Source organism: Dendropsophus ebraccatus, chromosome 3 (assembly GCF_027789765.1).
Source record: "Dendropsophus ebraccatus isolate aDenEbr1 chromosome 3, aDenEbr1.pat, whole genome shotgun sequence".
NCBI lineage: Eukaryota > Metazoa > Chordata > Amphibia > Anura > Hylidae > Dendropsophus > Dendropsophus ebraccatus.
In genome coordinates this window covers 197,948,034-197,966,284 of record NC_091456.1, presented here as the reverse complement: position 1 = coordinate 197,966,284, position 18,251 = coordinate 197,948,034, and the positions used below count along the sequence as shown (strand labels likewise).

The following is an 18,251-nucleotide window of genomic DNA, read 5'->3' as shown; positions in this document are numbered from 1 at the left end:
TTTGTAGCCCCCATGTATCTATATATCTATATAGGGCTGCTGTGTGTATATAGCCCCCATGTATATATATCTATATATATAGGGCTGCTGTGTGTATATAGCCCCCATGTATCTATATCTATATAGGGCTGCTGTGTGTATATAGCCCCCATGTATCTATATCTATATAGGGCTGCTGTGTTTGTAGCCCCCATGTATCTCTATATATTTAGGGCTGCTGTGTGCTCCCAGGTCATGTAACTCTGTAGTCCCCGGTACATATATAATGTATCAGGCGGGGGTGGGGGTCAGGCTGCGGCCTGTGTGCACTTTATCCTCCATTCATGATAACTGTGTTCTCTTATCTATTAATTCTTTATGGTGCCATTATATAAATAGTAAAGTGGTCAAAGATCAGCAATGGCGCCTCCACGCCAGCTTAAGGCTATACAGTGTTAGTAAACAATGCTGCGAGCGGCGGCCGTGTCCACCCTCCCCCTGCACCCCCCCCCCACCACCACCACACACACATATATATATGACTCATAACCTGCTGGGTTCTGGGAAGATCGGCCCCAACTTTATAGCTTATAAACTTGTCTGGAGAGAAAAGAAAATCTTCAAGAAACTTCAAGTACAAAATTGTAAAAGCAAAAACAAAACAAGCAATATAAACGACCAAATCAGACGGCAAAGCGTCGGTCAATTACAGGGGACATGGCCCTATCAATAACTGTGTATAAGGGGGCCCCGCTCGACGCCTCGCGCCCCATTAACCCCTCTCTCTTTATTATTAAGATGATGTCCTTCCATCAACTCTTTAATTTTGTTAAATTGTTGTAATGATTTTTTTCCCTTCACGTCAAATAATGTAAAATAGTGGAATTGAGTGGATCTCAGCGGGGAGGTGGCCGCATTGATTTATCTGGATGGGGAATGTCAGCTCTGGAGCCCAGAGATTCTGTGTAATTACAATAATGAATTACACCGGATTAGAGCTCCACCGCCTCCGGTATACAGGGTATACAGCTCACCCAGCCAGATATTACAGTGTATACGGGAGACATCCACCCCATCCCTACATATTACAGTGAATACGGGAGACATCCACCCCATCCCTACATATTACAGTGATTACGTGAGACATCCACCCCATCCCTACATATTACAGTGTATACAGGAGACATCCACCCCATCCCTACATATTACAGTGATTACGGGAGACATCCATACCATCCCTACATATTACAGTGTATACGGGAGACATCCACCCCATCCCTACATATTACAGTGTATACAGGAGACATCCACCCCATCCCTACATATTACAGTGATTACGGGAGACATCCACCCCATCCCTACATATTACAGTGTATACAGGAGACATCCACCCCATCCCTACATATTACAGTGTATACAGGAGACATCCACCCCCTCCCCATCATATTACAGTGTATACAGGAGACATCCACCCCATCCCCATCATATTACAGTGTATACGGGAGACATCCACCCCATCCCTACATATTACAGTGTATACAGGAGACATCCACCCCATCCCTACATATTACAGTGTATACAGGAGACATCCACCCCATCCCTACATATTACAGTGTATACAGGAGACATCCACCCCATCCCTACATATTACAGTGTATACAGGAGACATCCACCCCATCCCTACATATTACAGTGATTACGTGAGACATCCACCCCATCCCTACATATTATAGTGAATACGGGAGACATCCACCCCCTCCCCATCATATTATAGTGAATACGGGAGACATCCACCCCCTCCCCATCATATTATAGTGAATACGGGAGACATCCACCCCATCTCCATCATATTATAGTGATTACGGGAGACATCCACCCCATCCCTACATATTACAGTGAATACGGGAGACATCCACCCCATCCCTACATATTATAGTGTATACAGGAGACATCCACCCCATCCCTACATATTATAGTGAATACGGGAGACATCCACCCCATCATATTACAGTGAATACGGGAGACATCCACCCCATCATATTACAGTGAATACGGGAGACATCCACCCCATCCCCATCATATTATAGTGAATACGGGAGACATCCACCCCATCATATTATAGTGAATACGGGAGACATCCACCCCATCCCCATCATATTATAGTGAATATGGGAGACATCCTCCCCATCATATTACAGTGAATACGGGAGACATCCACCCCATCCCCATCATATTATAGTGAATACGGGAGACATCCACCCCATCCCCATCATATTATAGTGAATACGGGAGACATCCACCCCATCCCCATCATATTATAGTGAATACGGGAGACATCCACCCCATCCCCATCATATTATAGTGAATACAGGAGACATCCACCCCATCATATTATAGTGAATACGGGAGACATCTACCCCATCATATTACAGTGAATACGGGAGACATCCACCCCATCATATTATAGTGAATACGGGAGACATCCACCCCATCATATTACAGTGAATACGGGAGACATCCACCCCATCATATTATAGTGAATACGGGAGACATCCACCCCATCCCTAGATATTACAGTGAATACGGGAGACATCCACCCCATCATATTACAGTGAATACGGGAGACATCCACCCCATCCCCATCATATTATAGTGAATACGGGAGACATCCACCCCATCCCTACATATTACAGTGTATACAGGAGACATCCACCCCATCCCTACATATTACAGTGTATACAGGAGACATCCACCCCATCCCTACATATTATAGTGTATACGGGAAACATCCACCCCATCATATTATAGTGAATACGGTAGACATCCACCCCATCCCCATCATATTATAGTGAATAGGGAGACATCCACCCCATCATATTACAGTGAATACGGGAGACATCCACCCCATCTCCATCATATTATAGTGAATACGGGAGACATCCACCCCATTCCCATCATATTATAGTGAATACGGTAGACATCCACCCCATCCCCATCATATCATAGTGAATACAGGAGACATCCACCCCATCCCCATCATATTACAGTGAATACGGGAGACATCCACCCCATTCCCATCATATTATAGTGAATACGGGAGACATCCACCCCATCCCTAGATATTACAGTGAATACGGGAGACATCCACCCCATCCCTACATATTACAGTGTATACGGGAAACATCCACCCCATCATATTATAGTGAATACGGGAGACATCCACCCCATCCCCATCATATTATAGTGAATACGGGAGACATCCACCCCATCCCCATCATATTATAGTGAATAGGGAGACATCCACCCCATCCCCATCATATTACAGTGAATACGGGAGACATCCACCCCATCCCCATCATATTACAGTGAATACGGGAGACATCCACCCCATCTCCATCATATTATAGTGAATACGGGAGACATCCACCCCATCCCCATCATATTACAGTGAATACGGGAGACATCCACCCCATCCCCATCATATTATAGTGAATAGGGAGACATCCACCCCATCATATTACAGTGAATACGGGAGACATCCACCCCATCTCCATCATATTATAGTGAATACGGGAGACATCCACCCCATTCCCATCATATTATAGTGAATACGGGAGACATCCACCCCATCCCTACATATTACAGTGTATACAGGAGACATCCACCCCATCCCCATCATATTACAGTGAATACGGGAGACATCCACCCCATCTCCATCATATTATAGTGAATACGGGAGCTATCCACCCCATCTCCATCATATTATAGTGATTACGGGAGACATCCACCCCATCCCCATCATATTACAGTGAATACGGGAGACATCCACCCCATCCCCATCATATTACAGTGTATATGGGAAACATCCACCCCATCATATTACAGTGAATACGGGAGACATCCACCCCATCCCTAGATATTACAGTGAATACGGGAGACATCCACCCCATCCCTACATATTACAGTGTATACAGGAGACATCCACCCCATCCCCATCATATTACAGTGAATACGGGAGACATCCACCCCATCCCCATCATATTACAGTGAATACGGGAGACATCCACCCCATCCCCATCATATTATAGTGAATACGGGAGACATCCACCCCATCCCCATCATATTACAGTGAATACGGGAGACATCCACTCCATTATATTATAGTGTATACAGGAGACATCCACCCCATCCCTAGATATTACAGTGAATACGGGAGACATCCACCCCATCCCCATCATATTACAGTGAATACGGGAGACATCCACCCCATCCCCATCATATTACAGTGAATACGGGAGACATCCACCCCATCCCCATCATATTACAGTGAATACGGGAGACATCCACCCCATCCCTAGATATTACAGTGAATACGGGAGCCATCCACTCCATCCCCATCATATTACAGTGAATACGGGAGACATCCACTCCATCCCCATCATATTACAGTGAATACGGGAGACATCCACCCCATCCCTACATATTATAGTGTATACGGGAAACATCCACCCCATCATATTATAGTGAATACGGGAGACATCCACCCCATCCCCATCATATTACAGTGAATACGGGAGACATCCACCCCATCCCTACATATTACAGTGTATATGGGAAACATCCACCCCATCATATTATAGTGAATACGGGAGACATCCACCCCATCCCCATCATATTATAGTGAATACGGGAGACATCCACCCCATCCCCATCATATTACAGTGAATACTGGAGACATCTGCCCCATCCCCATCATATTACAGTGAATACGGGAGACATCCACCCCATCCCCATCATATTACAGTGAATACAGGAGACATCCACCCCATCCCCATCATATTACAGTGAATACAGGAGACATCCACCCCAACCAAAAAATTCCTGAGAAATTTTGGTGTCACCTGTGTTTTCTCAACAGCTGCTGATCCATGTGGACGTCAGGGGCCACCCACCGGCACCCACACAATACATGGTTTACATCCTAACCAACATAAGCCAGAGGTGACGGCGTTATTACCTCATTATAGTCAGGGTCATAATAATAGTCTGGGTGATAATATCTCTTATAATAGTCTGGGTAATAATATCTCTTATAATAAGGTGATAATACCTCTTATAATAGTCTGGGTGATAATACCTCTTATAATAGGGTGATAATACCTCTTATAATAGGGTGATAATACCTCTTATAATAGTCTGGGTGATAATACCTCTTATAATAGGGTGATAAGACCTCTTATAATAGGGTGATAATATCTCTTATAATAGTCTGGGTGATAATATCTCTTATAATAGTCTGGGTGATAATATCTCTTATAATAAGGTCATAATACCTCTTATAATAGGGTGATAATACCTCTTATAATAGGGTGATAATACCTCTTATAATAGGGTGATAATACCTCTTATAATAAGGTGATAATACCTCTTATAATAGGGTGATAATATCTCTCATAATAGGGTGATAATACCTCTTATAGTAGGGTGATAATGTCTCTTATAATAGTCTGGGTGATACCTCTTATAATAGGGTGATTATACCTCTTATAATAGGGTGATAATACCTCTTATAATAGGGTGATAATACCTCTTATAATAAGGTGATAATACCTCTTATAATAGGGTGATAATATCTCTCATAATAGGGTGATAATACCTCTTATAGTAGGGTGATAATGTCTCTTATAATAGTCTGGGTGATACCTCTTACAATAGGGTGATTATACCTCTTATAATAGTCTGGGTGATAATACCTCTTATAATAGGGTGATAATACCTCTTATAATAGGGTGATAATACCTCTTATAATAGGGTGATAATACCTCTTATAATAAGGTGATAATACCTCTTATAATAGGGTGATAATACCTCTTATAATAGTCTAGGTGATAAGACCTCTTATAATAGGCTGGTAATATCTCTTATAATAGTCTGGGTGATAATATCTCTTATAATAGTCTGGGTGATAATATCTCTTATAATAGTCTGGGTGATAATATCTCTCATAATAGGGTGATAATACCTCTTATAGTAGGGTGATAATGTCTCTTATAATAGTCTGGGTGATACCTCTTATAATAGGGTGATTATACCTCTTATAATAGTCTGGGTGATAATACCTCTTATAATAGGGTGATAATACCTCTTACAATAGGGTGATAATACCTCTTACAATAGGGTGATAATATCTGTTATAATAGGGTGATAATATCTCTTATAATAGTCTGGGTGATAATACCTCTTATAATAGGGTGATAATACCTTTTATAATAGGGTGATAATACCTCTTATAATAGTCTGGGTGATAAGACCTCTTATAATAGGGTGATAATACCTCTTATAATAGTCTGGGTGATAATACCTCTTATAATAAGGTGATAATACCTCTTATAATAGGGTGATAATATCTCTCATAATAGGGTGATAATACCTCTTATAGTAGGGTGATAATACCTCTTATAGTAGGGTGATAATGTCTCTTATAATAGTCTGGGTGATACCTCTTATAATAGGGTGATTATACCTCTTATAATAGTCTGGGTGATAATACCTCTTATAATAGGGTGATAATACCTCTTATAATAGTCTGGGTGATAATACCTCTTATAATAGGGTGATAATACCTCTTATAATAGGGTGATAATATCTCTTATAATAGGGTGATAATATCTCTTACAATAGGGTGATAATACCTCTTACAATAGGGTGATAATACCTCTTATAATAGGGTGATAATATCTCTTATAATAGGGTGATAATACCTCTTACAATAGGGTGATAATACCTCTTATAATAGGGTGATAATATCTCTTATAATAAGGTGATAATACCTCTTACAATAGGGTGATAATACCTCTTATAATAGGGTGATAATATCTCTTATAATAGGGTGATAATACCTCTTATAATAGTCTAGGTGATAAGACCTCTTATAATAGGCTGGTAATATCTCTTATAATAGTCTGGGTGATAATATCTCTTATAATAGTCTGGGTGATAATATCTCTCATAATAGGGTGATAATACCTCTTATAGTAGGGTGATAATACCTCTTATAGTAGGGTGATAATGTCTCTTATAATAGTCTGGGTGATACCTCTTATAATAGGGTGATTATACCTCTTATAATAGGGTGATTATACCTCTTATAATAGTCTGGGTGATAATACCTCTTATAATAGTCTGGGTGATAATACCTCTTATAATAGGGTGATAATACCTCTTATAATAGGGTGATAATATCTCTTATAATAGAGTGATAATATCTCTTACAATAGGGTGATAATACCTCTTATAATAGGGTGATAATATCTCTTATAATAGTCTGGGTGATAATACCTCTTATAATAGGGTGATAATACCTCTTATAATAGTCTGGGTGATAAGACCTCTTATAATAGGGTGATAATACCTCTTATAATAGTCTGGGTGATAATACCTCTTATAATAAGGTGATAATACCTCTTATAATAGGGTGATAATACCTCTTATAATAGTCTGGGTGATAAGACCTCTTATAATAGGGTGATAATACCTCTTATAATAGGGTGATAATACCTCTTATAATAGGGTGATAATACCTCTTATAATAGTCTGGGTGATAAGACCTCTTATAATAGGGTGATAATACCTCTTATAATAGTCTGGGTGATAATACCTCTTATAATAGTCTGGGTGATAATATCTCTCATAATAGGGTGATAATACCTCTTATAATAAGGTGATAATACCTCTTATAATAGGGTGATAATACCTCTTATAATAGGGTGATAATACCTCTTATAATAGGGTGATAATACCTCTTATAATAAGGTGATATTACCTCTTATAATAGGGTGATAATATCTCTCATAATAGGGTGATAATACCTCTTATAGTAGGGTGATAATACCTCTTATAGTAGGGTGATAATGCCTCTTATAATAGTCTGGGTGATACCTCTTATAATAGGGTGATTATACCTCTTATAATAGTCTGGGTGATAATACCTCTTATAATAGTCTGGGTGATAATACCTCTTATAATAGGGTGATAATACCTCTTATAATAGGGTGATAATACCTCTTATAATAGGGTGATAATATCTCTTATAATAGGGTGATAATATCTCTTACAATAGGGTGATAATACCTCTTATAATAGGGTGATAATATCTCTTATAATAGTCTGGGTGATAATACATCTTATAATAGTCTGGGTGATAATACCTCTTATAGTAGGGTGATAATACCTCTTATAATAGTCTGGGTGATAATATCTCTTATAATAGGGTGATAATATCTCTTATAATAGGGTGATAATACCTCTTATAATAAGGTGATAATACCTCTTATAATAAGGTGATAATACCTCTTATAATAGTCTGGGTGATAATACCTCTTATAATAGGGTGATAATACCTCTTATAATAGTCTGGGTGATAATACCTCTTATAGTAGGGTGATAATACCTCTTATAATAGTCTGGGTGATAATACCTCTTATAATAAGGTGATAATATCTCTTATAATAGGGTGATAATACCTCTTATAATAAGGTGATAATACCTCTTATAATAAGGTGATAATACCTCTTATAATAGTCTGGGTGATAATACCTCTTATAATAAGGTGATTATTATTACGTTCATTGTATAAATTTTTTAATTATCTACCATTTTTTGTGTATTTATTTTTCATATTTTATTTTACCTTTTTTTGTTATATGTATATAATAATAATAATAATAATAATAATAATAATAATAATAATAATAATTACTATTATTATTATTGCTACTTTACATACATACTGTGGACTCGTGGTTGGAGTATTTGCCTGGCACCCGTATTTTTCCTGTGCTGCTGAAATTACTAAGAATATATATATATATATATATATATACTACATCGATCGCTCTTCTTGCGCTCTCTATCCGGTTGTTTCCCGTTTTTCTTAAGGTATTGAGAAGTTTTGTTGCCATCTGATTAGGCAGAAATGAATCTATACATGTGTGGATATATATGTGTATATAATGTGGAATCTCAGTATAATAAGTATTTTATCTCCCGAGGATCCGACAGACTCTGACAAGTTAGGAGAACCTCCATCTATAGCCAGTATAGCCAGGCCGGCCACAGGCTGACAGGATAGACTATGGCTCCGCTTTTCATCCCACTTTCCCGACATTGAGAAACAGTCAAGGAGACAGAAAGCAAAGACACGACCCATAGGAGATCTCATGAGCGTTCATCTTCATGTACGTCATCTGTGTACCCTATCCATGACCTTGTCTCCCCACATTGGCCTTGTGTCTCTATACCATCACAGTGTACACTTTCCTTAGGAAGATACATAGAAAACTACTGGAACAAAAGCCCCCTGCTCCACCTAGTCCTCCCTTGTATTATCCCCTCTCTTATTACCTTAGGATATATATATATATATATATATATATATATATATATATATATATATATATATATATACCAGGCAGATGACACCCCCTGCTCCACCTAGTCCTCCCTTGTATTATCCCCTCTCTTATTACCTTAGGATATATATATATATATACCAGGCAGATGACACCCCCTGCTCCACCTAGTCCTCCCTTGTATTATCCCCTCTCTTATTACCTTAGGATATATATATATATATATATATATATATATATATATATATATACCAGGCAGATGACACCCCCTGCTCCACCTAGTCCTCCCTTGTATTATCCCCTCTCTTATTACCTTAGGATATATATATATATATATATATATATATATATATATATATGTACCAGGCAGATGAAGCCCCCGGTCCACCTAGTCTGGGTGCGCTCTGTATAGTCACATTGATAGAGGAGTCTGGGTGCGCTCTGTATAGTCACATTGATAGAGGAGTCTGGGTGCACTATAGTCACATTGATAGAGGAGTCTGGGTGCACTATAGTCACATTGATAGAGGAGTCTGGGTGCACTATAATCACATTGATAGAGGAGTCTGGGTGCACTATAGTCACATTGATAGAGGAGTCTGGGTACGCTCTGTATAGTCACATTGATAGAGGAGTCTGGGTGCACTACAGTCACATTGATAGAGGAGTCTGGGTACGCTCTGTATAGTCACATTGATAGAGGAGTCTGGGTGCACTCTGTATAGTCACATTGATAGAGGAGTCTGGGTGCACTACAGTCACATTGATAGAGGAGTCTGGGTGCGCTATAGTCACATTGATAGAGGAGTCTGGGTGCGCTCTGTATAGTCACATTGATAGAGGAGTCTGGGTGCACTACAGTCACATTGATAGAGGAGTCTGGGTGCGCTATAGTCACATTGATAGAGGAGTCTGGGTGCGCTCTGTATAGTCACATTGATAGAGGAGTCTGGGTGCGCTCTGTATAGTCACATTGATAGAGGAGTCTGGGTGCACTATAGTCACATTGGTAGAGGAGTCTGGGTACGCTCTGTATAGTCACATTGATAGAGGAGTCTGGGTGCACTCTGTATAATCACATTGATAGAGGAGTCTGGGTGCACTATAGTCACATTGATAGAGGAGTCTGGGTGCACTATAGTCACATTGATAGAGGAGTCTGGGTGCACTATAATCACATTGATAGAGGAGTCTGGGTGCACTCTGTATAGTCACATTGATAGAGGAGTCTGGGTGCGCTCTGTATAGTCACATTGATAAAGGAGTCTGGGTGCACTATAGTCACATTGATAGAGGAGTCTGGGTGCGCTCTGTATAGTCACATTGATAGAGGAGTCTGGGTGCGCTATAGTCACATTGATAGAGGAGTCTGGGTGCACTCTGTATAGTCACATTGATAGAGGAGTCTGGGTGCGCTCTGTATAGTCACATTGATAGAGGAGTCTGGGTGCACTATAGTCACATTGATAGAGGAGTCTGGGTGCGCTATAGTCACATTGATAGAGGAGTCTGTGTGCGCTATAGTCACATGGCTAGAGGAGTCTGGGTGCGCTATAGTCACATGGATAGAGGAGTCTGTGTGCCCTATAGTCACATGGCTAGAGGAGTCTGGGTGCGCTATAGTCACATGGCTAGAGGAGTCTGTGTGCACTATAGTCACATTGATAGAGGAGTCTGGGTGCGCTATAGTCACATTGATAGAGGAGTCTGTGTGCGCTATAGTCACATGGCTAGAGGAGTCTGGGTGCGCTATAGTCACATTGATAGAGGAGTCTGTGTGCGCTATAGTCACATTGATAGAGGAGTCTGTGTGCGCTATAGTCACATTGATAGAGGAGTCTGTGTGCGCTATAGTCACATGGCTAGAGGAGTCTGTGTGCGCTCTGTATAGTCACATTGATAGAGGAGTCTGTGTGCGCTATAGTCACATGGCTAGAGGAGTCTGTGTGCACTATAGTCACATGGCTAGAGGAGTCTGTGTGCGCTCTGTATAGTCACATTGATAGAGGAGTCTGTGTGCGCTATAGTCACATGGCTAGAGGAGTCTGTGTGCGTTATAGTCACATTGATAGAGGAGTCTGTGTGCGCTATAGTCACATGGCTAGAGGAGTCTGTGTGCGCTATAGTCACATGGCTAGAGGAGTCTGTGTGCGCTATAGTCACATGGCTAGAGGAGTCTGTGTGCGCTATAGTCACATGGATAGAGGAGTCTGTGTGCACTATAGTCACATTGATAGAGGAGTCTGTGTGCGCTCTGTGTATATGTCAGATCAGGAAGTGGTCCAGAAGGATCAGCATTTGGAGGAGCGCAGACGTCTTCTCCTTTGGCTGTGATTTATTACCCTTCCCCGGATTGTGGAGACTGTTGAGTGCGGAGACAGATGTGGGGGAGAGGCTCCGTCACTTGTCTCTTCTGATCAGCAGGAGGGGCCTCACATGGCGGATCCTCTTTAGGATCTGACGCTGATCGCCAATAAGTGATTGTTTCCCTTCAGTCTGGATCTGCGTCCGTGCTGGGGAGGTTGTGGACGTTTGTCGTGGAGGCGCCATCACTTTTCTTCACATCTTTTATTTCTGATCACCTGATCTATACAGAGACATAGGATTGTCGGCAGATAAAGCCCTGTTATATCTCCCCTCTAATTACCTTAGGATATATAGACATATATACACACACCAGGCAGATAGATGTATATACCAGGCTGGTTACATTCCCTTACTGTACATGTATCTACCACATCTGCTGGAGGTTTCTTCCAAGCATCTACTACTCTTTTACTAAAGTCACATTTTTCCATGTTTTTTGGGGAAACTGTCAGTGCATGGTGGGAGGGCCGCAGCTTGGGGAACTGTGTAGTCGCCCATGCCAAATACTTTTAGGGCATGATGGGAGTTGTAGTTATGCATCGGTTGGAGATCCTTAGAAACCGCTGCAATGAACCACACTGACAGCTGTCAGGCCATGATGGGAGTTGTAGTTTTCCTTTGAGATCCCAGTCCAGAGTGAGGTCTTAAAGGATTCCACTGGCTGATAACAGAGAACAGCAGATAACTGCCTGACATATGGCTAGAAGACTAAACAATCCTGTAGCAGCTGCAGTGTGTCCGGTCTGTGTGAGGACTGTGGATACATTGTATGGAGGCGCCTGCTGTTAGATACATCTCGGATACATGGCTGGCGAGCTCCGGCACTGTTACTGTAACCACACAATGACACGAGGAGGGATAGGAGCGGTGACAGTGACTGACAGCCGGGTGTGGGGGCACACAGGGGCCTTGTGTCTGCGGTCACTCAGTGGTTAATAGCCCCCTCCCCCCACCGCTTCATTAGATCATTCAATTTGTAGATGACATAGTTCAGACAATGAGACGTTTCCTCGTATAAATCTGCCCCATAATGATATCTGTCCAGGACTTTTCATTTACATCCTCATTTCCCAATCAATGAGCAGATTCTTATTGTGATGGATGAGCCGGAGCTGGCCGGGAGCTGTAATAAGGAGGGGGGACTGTAATATAGAGAGAGAGAAGGAGAAGGGGCGTGATACTGTGATATAGAGAGAGGGAGAAGGGCTGTGATAGAGAGAGAAGGGGAAGAGCCGTGATACTGTGATATAGAGAGAGGGAGAAGGGCTACTATGATACACAGAGGGAGAAGGGGAAGAGCCATGATACTGTGATACACAGAGGGAGAAGAGCTGTGATAGAGAGAGAAGGGGAAGAGCCATGATACTGTGATATAGAGAGAGGGAGAAGGGCTACTGTGATACACAGAGGGAGAAGAGCTGTGATATAGAGAGAAGGAGAAGGGCCGTGATATTGTGATATAGAGATAGTGAGAAGGGCTACTGTGATACACAGAGGGAGAAGAGCTGTGATACAGAGAGAAGGGGAAGGGGCGTGATACTGTGATATAGAGAGAGGGAGAAGGGCTACTGTGATACACAGAGGGAGAAGAGCTGTGATAGAGAGAGAAGGAGAAGGGGCGTGATACTGTGATATAGAGAGAGGGAGAAGGGCTACTGTGATACACAGAGGGAGAAGAGCTGTGATAGAGAGAGAAGGAGAAGGGCCGTGATACTGTGATACAGAGAGAGGGAGAAGGGCTACTGTGATACACAGAGGGAGAAGAGCTGTGATAGAGAGAGAAGGGGAAGGGCCGTGATACTGTGATATAGAGAGAGTGAGAAGGGCTACTGTGATACACAGAGGGAGAAGAGCTGTGATAGAGAGAGAAGGAGAAGGGCCGTGATACTGTGATACAGAGAGAGGGAGAAGGGCTACTGTGATACACAGAGGGAGAAGAGCTGTGATAGAGAGAGAAGGAGAAGGGCCGTGATACTGTGATACACAGAGGGAGAAGAGCTGTGATAGAGAGAGAAGGGGAAGAGCCGTGATACTGTGATATAGAGAGAGGGAGAAGGGCTACTGTGATACACAGAGGGAGAAGAGCTGTGATAGAGAGAGAAGGAGAAGGGCCGTGATACTGTGATACAGAGAGAGGGAGAAGGGCTACTGTGATACACAGAGGGAGAAGAGCTGTGATACAGAGAGAAGGGGAAGGGGCGTGATACTGTGATATAGAGAGAGGGAGAAGGGCTACTGTGATACACAGAGGGAGAAGAGCTGTGATATAGAGAGAAGGGGAAGGGGCGTGATACTGTGATATAGAGAGAGGGAGAAGGGCTACTGTGATACACAGAGGGAGAAGAGCTGTGATATAGAGAGAAGGAGAAGGGCCGTGATACTGTGATACAGAGAGAGGGAGAAGGGCTACTGTGATACACAGAGGGAGAAGAGCTGTGATATAGAGAGAAGGGGAAGGGGCGTGATACTGTGATATAGAGAGAGGGAGAAGGGCTACTGTGATACACAGAGGGAGAAGAGCTGTGATAGAGAGAGAAGGGGAAGGGGCGTGATACTGTGATATAGAGAGAGGGAGAAGAGCTGTGATAGAGAGAGAAGGAGAAGAGCTGTGATACTGTGATACAGAGAGAGGGAGAAGAGCTGTGATAGAGAGAGAAGGGGAAGAGCCATGATACTGTGATATAGAGGGAGAAGGGCTACTGTGATACACAGAGGGAGAAGAGCTGTGATATAGAGAGAAGGAGAAGGGCCGTGATATTGTGATATAGAGAGAGGGAGAAGGGCTACTGTGATACACAGAGGGAGAAGAGCTGTGATAGAGAGAGAAGGAGAAGGGCCGTGATACTGTGATACACAGAGGGAGAAGAGCTGTGATACAGAGAGAAGGGGAAGGGCCGTGATACTGTGATATAGAGAGAGGGAGAAGGGCTACTGTGATACACAGAAGGAGAAGAGCTGTGATATAGAGAGAAGGAGAAGGGCCGTGATATTGTGATATAGAGAGCGGAAGAAGGGCTACTGTGATACACAGAGGGAGAAGAGCTGTGATAGAGAGAGAAGGGGAAGGGGCGTGATACTGTGATATAGAGAGAGGGAGAAGGGCTACTGTGATACACAGAGGGAGAAGAGCTGTGATACAGAGAGAAGGGGAAGGGCCGTGATACTGTGATATAGAGAGAGGGAGAAGGGCTACTGTGATACACAGAAGGAGAAGAGCTGTGATATAGAGAGAAGGAGAAGGGCCGTGATATTGTGATATAGAGAGCGGAAGAAGGGCTACTGTGATACACAGAGGGAGAAGAGCTGTGATAGAGAGAGAAGGAGAAGGGCCGTGATACTGTGATACACAGAGGGAGAAGAGCTGTGATAGAGAGAGAAGGGGAAGAGCCGTGATACTGTGATATAGAGAGAGTGAGAAGGGCTACTGTGATACACAGAAGGAGAAGAGCTGTGATATAGAGAGAAGGAGAAGGGCCGTGATATTGTGATATAGAGAGCGGAAGAAGGGCTACTGTGATACACAGAGGGAGAAGAGCTGTGATATAGAGAGAAGGAGAAGGGCCGTGATATTGTGATATAGAGAGCGGAAGAAGGGCTACTGTGATACACAGAGGGAGAAGAGCTGTGATAGAGAGAGAGAAGGAGAAGGGCCGTGATACTGTGATATAGAGAGAGGGAGAAGGGCTACTGTGATACACAGAGGGAGAAGAGCTGTGATAGAGAGAGAAGGAGAAGGGCCGTGATACTGTGATACACAGAGGGAGAAGAGCTGTGATAGAGAGAGAAGGGGAAGAGCCGTGATACTGTGATATAGAGAGAGGGAGAAGGGCTACTGTGATACACAGAGGGAGAAGAGCTGTGATAGAGAGAGAAGGAGAAGGGCCGTGATACTGTGATACAGAGAGAGGGAGAAGGGCTACTGTGATACACAGAGGGAGAAGAGCTGTGATAGAGAGAGAAGGGGAAGGGGCGTGATACTGTGATATAGAGAGAGGGAGAAGGGCTACTGTGATACACAGAGGGAGAAGAGCTGTGATAGAGAGAGAAGGGGAAAAGGTTTGATACTGTGATATAGAGAGGGAGAAGAGCTGTGATACTGTTATATAGAAAGGTAGAAGAGCTGTGATACTATTATATAGAAAGGAAAAAGCTGTGATGTAGAGAGGGAGAAGAGCTGTGATACTGTGATGTAGACAGGGAGAAGATCTGTGATACTGTGATGTAGACAGGGAGAAGAGCTGTGATACTGTGTTATAGAGAGGGAGAAGAGGTGTGATACTGTGATATAGAGAGGGAGAAGAGGTGTGATACTGTGATATAGAGAGGGAGAAGAGGTGTGATACTGTCATGTTGAAAGGGAGAAGAGCTGTGATACTGGGATGTAGAAAGGAAGAAGAGCTGTGATACTGTGATATAGAGAGGGAGAAGAGCTGTGATACTGTGATACAGGAAGGAAGAAGAGCTGTGATACTGTGATACAGGAAGAAAGAAGAGCTGTGATACTGGGATGTAGAAAGGGAGAAGAGCTGTGATACTGTGATATAGAGAGGGAGAAGAGCTGTGATATTGTGATACAGGAAGGAAGAAGAGCTGTGATACTGTGATACAGGAAGGAAGAAGAGCTGTAATACTGTGATACCTTAGTTTAAGAGTAATTTGGATTAAGAGCGTTTTGGTATAAGAGCTCACAGTTTTTTAAAATTGTGACTTGGTGTAAGAGCATTGCTTTGGTGTAAGAGCTCCTTGTACTGAGTGGGAGGGGGAGTGGGGGAGGGGCATGGTCTGCATAGCAGGGTCTACAGCCCTGTACTCTGACCCAGGAAGTCTCCCTCACCTTCCAAATCATAGCAGATCCACTTCAGGCTGGGGCTTACATCAGGGGACAGGACTGTGGGGGTAATCTCTCCATAGCTGTTACCTCTCTCCCCGGACAGAGAGTGCTGCATGTATGTGCCCACATCTGCCCCGCTCATTCCTTCATGCTCCCTGCAGTATCTGTCAGCCCTTGTGTTTCCAATCCTCTCCATTCCTGCTATAATGTGCCTGCACTTACACTCAGCTATACACAATGCTGCTATAATGTGCCTGCACTTACACTCAGCTATACACAATGCTGCTGTAATGTGCCTGCCATTCACACTCCGCCATTCACACTGCTGTATAGAGAAGTTTCTGTCACTGTCCTCCTGCACAGCTCTGTGATTCTTACTACTTGATTGGTCCATGCTGAATACACCCCCTTCCTCATTGCTGTTATGTGACCACACAGACCTCTGACAGCAGCCCTGCTTCTCTATTCTAGCCTGTTGTACTACACTACTGCATTATGGGGATCTGCAGCTCCATCCTGTATCTACAAACTGCTGCTGTGTTATCAGGGTTATACAGTTACTATGCATTACATACCACATGCTGCTATACTGTACAGTAACTTATATATCACATATCCAGCTGCAGTGTTATCAGGGTTATACAGTTACTATACATTATACACCACATGCTGCTATACTGTACAGTAACTTATATATCACATATCCAGCTGCTGTGTTATCAGGGTTATACAGTTACTATACATTACATACCACATGCTCCTATACTGTACAGTAACTTATATATCACATATCCAGCTGCTGTGTTATCAGGGTTATACAGTTACAATACATTATATACCACATGCTGTTATTCTGTACAGTAACTTATATATCACATATCCAGCTGCTGCAGTGTTATCAGGGTTATACAGTTACTATACATTATACACCACATGCTGCTATACTGTACAGTAACTTATATATCACATATCCAGCTGCTGCTGTGTTATCAGGGTTATACAGTTACTATACATTATACACCACATGCTGCTATACTGTACAGTATCTTATATATCACATATCCAGCTGCTGCTGTGTTATCAGGGTTATACAGTTACTATACATTATATACCACATGCTGCTATACTGTACAGTAACTTATATATCAAATATACAGCTGCTGTTTTATCAGGGTTATGCAGTTACTATACATTATACACCACATGCTGCTGTACTGTACAGTAACTTATATATCACATATCCAGCTGCTGTGTTATCAGGGTTATACCGTTACTATACATTATATACCACATGCTGCTATACTGTACAGTAACTTATATATCACATATCCAGCTACAGTGTTATCAGGGTTATACAGTTACTATACATTATATACCACATGCTGCTATACTGTACAGTAACTTATATATCACATATCCAGCTGCAGTGTTATCAGGGTTATACAGTTACTATACATTATACACCACATGCTGATTGCTATACTGTACAGTAACTTATATATCACATATCCAGCTACAGTGTTATCAGGGTTATACAGTTACTATACATTATATACCACATGCTGCTATACTGTACAGTAACTTATATATCACATATCCAGCTGCGGTGTTATCAGGGTTATACAGTTACTATACATTATATACCACATGCTGCTATACTGTAC

At 42.3% G+C, this 18,251-nt stretch overlaps 1 protein-coding gene across 2 annotated transcripts in view; it reads left to right on the top strand.

Moving 5' to 3' along the window:
* ARID3C (AT-rich interaction domain 3C) overlaps window positions 1–18,251 on the top strand; it is a 183,820-nt gene that overhangs the window by 45,812 nt on the left and 119,757 nt on the right. For both annotated transcript variants that reach the window (XM_069963338.1, XM_069963337.1), the window contains exon 2: window positions 9,030–9,215. In XM_069963338.1, coding sequence (XP_069819439.1) covers window positions 9,198–9,215 — 18 coding nt within the window. In that variant the 5' untranslated portion in view covers window positions 9,030–9,197. The remainder of the gene's footprint in view (window positions 1–9,029; window positions 9,216–18,251) is intronic.